The following is a 5,012-nucleotide window of genomic DNA, read 5'->3' as shown; positions in this document are numbered from 1 at the left end:
AAAAACCAAACTAAAATAAAATAAAATAAAATGTTGGAGTTCACTTACTAATCTTATGTCAACTTTGGTCCATTAGTTTTAACAAGTGTCCCCAAGGATGCAAGATGTTCACACTGGAAAACTGCTTTTCCTTCAGCCTAAACTGCTTTTTTCAAAAGTACACTGTTGTTTTAAATGAACAGAGGCACAAGGCCAGCATTTCCCAAAGAGCAGGCAACAATGGCCAGTGCAGAAAGAAAACCTGCCTTATAGGAGCCCCCGGGGAAGGTGCGGATGACAAGCGTGACAAGGCAGTACTTTGCCTCCCACAGCAGGAGTGAAGATGTGACTTTGGCAAGGTGCAGAAAGCTCAGACCCTGTCACCATGCTAAAGAAAAAGCAAAACAGCAGGGCTGATTTGGAAAAGCATTTGGTGGCTCTTCAGAGGCCCAGCATGAACTGTCATCTGGCCGGTCACTTCTAGTCCTGTCCATCTACCCAAGGGGAGCAACCCACGCCCACACAGGAATGCGCATGCAAATGCCCCCAGAAGCATTAGTCACAGGATTTAAAAAAAAACGAAGACCAGATGTCTCAGGGAAAGGAGTTTGCTTCTGAGCCTGATGACCTGAGTTCAGTGTTCAGTCCCCAGGACCAACAAACATAGTGCAAGCTGACCTCTTGTGCAAGCAGGTGTGCCATCACACACACACACACACACACACACACACACACACACACAGAGTAATTGTAAAAACAAGGAGGGGGGGGCTGGAGAGAAGGCTCAGTGGTTAAGAGCACTGACTGCTCTTCCAGAGGTCCTGAGTTCAAGTCCTAGCAACCACAACACCATCTGTAACGTAATCCAGTGCCCTCTTCTTGTGTGTCTGAAGACAGCAACAATGTACTTACATATGCAAAAATAAATAAATAAAAATCTTTTTAAAAATTTGTAATGGGAGCTGCTGCCCTCTTCTGGTGTATCTGAGGACAGCTACAGTGTACTGGTGTAAAAAGGAAAGATTCTGTGGGCAAGCGTCCCTGATCCTGTGGTGGGCAGTGATGGGGCCATTAATGGGGTTCAGAGGGAATTTACTGATGTATGAAAATGCTCAAAAAATCAGAAAACTTGTAAGTCGAACAAGTGTGCTTGACAACAAGCATTCAAATGCATAGGACCCAGGTCCTTTCTTACCTGTCCTTGGGGAAAACTGGCCTGTCATCCAGATAAGTCAAGTGCTTCAGACGAACAGTGACCGTCCTTCGGTAGTTAGGGATGTGTTTGGTCACTGGGTTTCCCATCAGGTTCAGCACACGCTGGAAAGCAACATGCAGGGCCACACTGATTACCAAAGCCAGACAGTCAGGGCCTGTGACAGGTAAAGGCACTTGTTGCCAAGGCTGACAACCTGAGTTCAGTCCCCAGAACTGACATGGTAGAAGAAGAGAACCAACTCCTGAACACTGTCCTCCCACATCTACATACATTCCCTGCCCAGTACACACACAAACACTACATGTACCACACATACAGACATATATGCATGCATGCATGAATGCACACACACACTCGAGAGCGCCTGCACACCATAGTGTTAGTAATAATAAAACCTAAGATGACCGCATCATCATATCACATGCCCTCAGAATAACAACACAATTCATTTTCTTGTGCAAAACAAAGTGGCAGTGCAGTGTTCTTGGCAGAGATTGGAGCATGAGGACCATGAGGAGCATGAGGAGTCTCCTGTGCCGAGCCAGCCTCTGGAGCTGCACAGACTCCTCAGCCACCCTCTTTTCTATCCTGGAAGGCTCTTCTGGAGAGTATTCCCCAAAGCCCTTCTCAGCTAGGTGGTTCTATTAGCATCATTTCTCAACATCTCTTACTGAAGCACACTTTGGTCTAATTGTTTCTGGTTCTTCCTCCTTGGTACACATTTCAAGAAAATATTTGCAGGGCAACAGATAAGAATCAATGGCTGATGGAGGCCAGGCTTAGTTACCCACATGAGACCTTGTCTCAAAACAAACAAACTAACCAAACACACAGAGAGGCACCGACTGGGTTGGATGTACAGGTGGCCAAGAGAGGTCTTTCCCACTGGGGGTGCTAAAAGAAAATAAAACTTGAGACCTGTGATTCATGTAATGTATGTCAAATAGCCCAAAGAGTTGTTTGTGAGCTTTGAAACCTGGGGCTGAGAACATAGCAGAACAGGCCAGGACAACCCCAGGCAGGCCTGTCCTTGTTAAGACATTCCTAAGGCTGCTTGGCCATAAAGATAAAGAGAGATAAAGAGAATGACATGCCAGACTGGCCTGGCACCTCCCTATCTCCCGCCCTGCTGACCTAAGTTAAATGTTAAACAGGCTGCTGATGTTTAAATGGACCAATCATGTGAAACCGTGCCAATTTCTCCCCCAACCCCAGCCCCTTTTCTATAAAAACCCCTAGCTTCCAAGCCTCATGGTCGAAACCACTGTCTCCTGCGTGAGATACGTTTCGGCCCGGAGCTCCTCTGTTCATGATTCTTGGGTGCACGCCGAATTGGGAATTGAGTCGGGGTTTGGTTTCCCCACTAGGTTCTTTCATTTGGAGGTTCCACCGAGATCTGCATGACACCCAGGAACCCCGAAAGACCCCTTGGAGGTATGTTTGTTTGTATGTGTCTTACATGTTTGTTGTCTAAGTGTGGCACTGCTGAATTTGTGCCTTGTTTTTTTTAAAGATTTATTTATTTATTATGTGTAAGTACACTGTAGCTGTCTTCAGACACTCCAGAAGAGGGCGCCAGATCTCGTTACAGATGGTTGTGAGCCACCATGTGGTTGCTGGGATTTGAACTCTGGACCTTTGGAAGAGCAGTCGGGTGCTTTTACCCACTGAGCCATCTCACCAGCCCCTGGTGGTTTTTTGTTTGTTTGTTTGTTTGTTTGTTTGTTTGTTTGTTTTCCTCTGTTACTGTCTTGTTCTGTTGTGGTTTTCGTCATGGGACAGACTGTGTGTGTATCAACCCTTTGTTTCTGACTGTGGACTTAGACTGACGTTAGGACAAAATTTGTCAGTGATAGTTAAGAAAAACAACTCAGTGCGCATCCCTGGCCGCATGCAGCCACAGGGCCGGACTGAGAACTTCCGGCTTCAGCAGTGGCAGAGGCAGCAGCAGCAGTGGCAGTGGCGCACGCTGGCCGAGGCGAGGCGCCACGTGAGAAACCGTGGCCCAGGGGGGGGAACGCCAATGCGGAGGTTTCCCCGAGATGCCCGCCCCACCACCACCACGCAATTTCACCACCTGCAGGACGGTCAAGAAAAGAAAGAGGGGCAAGGCCCGTGGGGACCCCACGCTGCCCCCACCTGGCTTCCTAGAGCTGCTGTGATGCCTGCGGGGGTGGGGGGGGGCGACTAGAGTCGCTGCCTCCTACGCCTTCCCCCCACCCCCGAGTTGGTCCAGTGTGGCCAGCTGTGAGAGCTGCCTTCCCTTTCCCTGCCCCACCCGTTTTCTCTTCTAGGGTGACCCCGCCCTAAGCTGCTAACCAGCGAGGGAGACATCTGCCCACTTAAAACTTCTGTCCCAGGTAAGGAGCACGTATGAGTCTAATCACCAGGCTCTGACAAATGTGTACAGAGGTCTAGAAAAAGGTGAGCTTAGACTGTAAGGAAGAGCAAAGCTTCAGCAGACTCAGGAGAGATAGATGACAGTGAAAATAGAGATGAAAGAGATTAGAGAGGTCTGAGATGAGAGAGATACCCCGAATGAGAAATATTTAGAGTAGAACCAGTAAATAAGAGGCAGAGAAGGCGTATTACGAGAGAGAGAGAGAGAGAGAGAGAGAGAGAGAGAGGCAAGAGGCAGAAGAAAGAGAAAACAGGAGGGATTGTAGACAAGAAAGTAATTTGTCTAGAAACTTGGCCACAGTGGTAGGAGAGAAAGAAAAGACAGGATCTAGACAGGAAACCTGGGCAACAGAAGACCGAGCCTCAGCTACAAAGGCTCAGCTGTGTCAGACTGAAGTTACTTATTTGGGATACACCCTTCGAGACAGGAAGCAGTGGCTAAAGAAAGCCAGAAAAAAAGACTAACTCAGATCCCCACCCCGACTACACCAAGGCAAGTAAGAGAATTCTTGGGTACCGCTGGCTTCTACAGACTCTAGATACCTGGGTTGGCGACCTTAGCTGCCCGTTGTACCCCCTAACCAAGGAAGGGGAGGTGTTTGTGTGGACCCCAGATCACCAGAAAGCCTTTGAAGAAATTAAAAAGGCCCTACTGACGGCCAGCCTTGGTCTTTGCCTGACCCAACCAAGCCTTTCACTCTTTATGTAGAAGAGAGAGCAGGGGTCGCCAGAGGAGTCCTTACTCAGACTTTGGGACCTTGAAAAAAGGCCAGTGGCTTACCTATCCAAGAAGTTACACCCTGTTGCCAGCGGGTGGTTTTCTTGCCTGAAAGCTATTGCTGCCATAACTCTGCTTGTCAAGGATGCTGATAAGCTCACTCTGGGACAGCAAATAACTGTAGTGGCACCCCACGCTCTTAAAAGCATTATCCGACAGCCCCCTGACCGATGGATGACTGAACAAGTGACCTTCACTCCTCCTGCTGTCCTCACTCCCACTACCCTACTGCCCGAGACTTCACCTACTCATCGAGCTGACATTCTGGCAGAAGAAACTGGTACTCGAAATGATCTGAAGGATCAGATCAGCCTTGGCCTAAGAGTTCGAGCTGATACACGGATAGCAGTAGCTTCGTGGTTGAAGGACTGAGACGGCCAATGTGATAGCCAAGAAGATCCTAGAAGAAATCTTCCCGAGGTTTGGGATACCCAAGGTAACTGGGGCAATAATGGACCTGCCTTTGTTGCCCAGGTAAATCAGGGACTGGCCAAGATATTGGGGATTGATTAGAAGTTACATTGTGCATACAGGCTCCAAAGCTAAGGACAGGTAAAAAAAAAAAAAAGATAGAATTCTAAAGAGACTAGTGCAGACTTGGTGCTCCTTCCCCTTGCCCTATTTAGAACTAGAAATATG

The 5,012-nt window shown here is 48.2% G+C and overlaps 1 protein-coding gene across 1 annotated transcript in view; it reads right to left on the bottom strand.

Annotated features, from left to right (window-relative positions):
* Dnaaf1 (dynein axonemal assembly factor 1) overlaps positions 1-5,012 on the bottom strand; it is a 26,304-nt gene that overhangs the window by 8,122 nt on the left and 13,170 nt on the right. The window contains exon 6 of the mRNA XM_021169451.1: positions 1,175-1,296. Coding sequence (XP_021025110.1) covers positions 1,175-1,296 — 122 coding nt within the window. The remainder of the gene's footprint in view (positions 1-1,174; positions 1,297-5,012) is intronic.

The sequence above is a fragment of the Mus caroli genome, chromosome 8, assembly GCF_900094665.2.
Source record: "Mus caroli chromosome 8, CAROLI_EIJ_v1.1, whole genome shotgun sequence".
Classification (NCBI taxonomy): Eukaryota; Metazoa; Chordata; class Mammalia; order Rodentia; family Muridae; genus Mus; species Mus caroli.
Note: the sequence above shows the minus strand (reverse complement) of the source record. Positions and strands in the feature narration are given on the sequence as shown.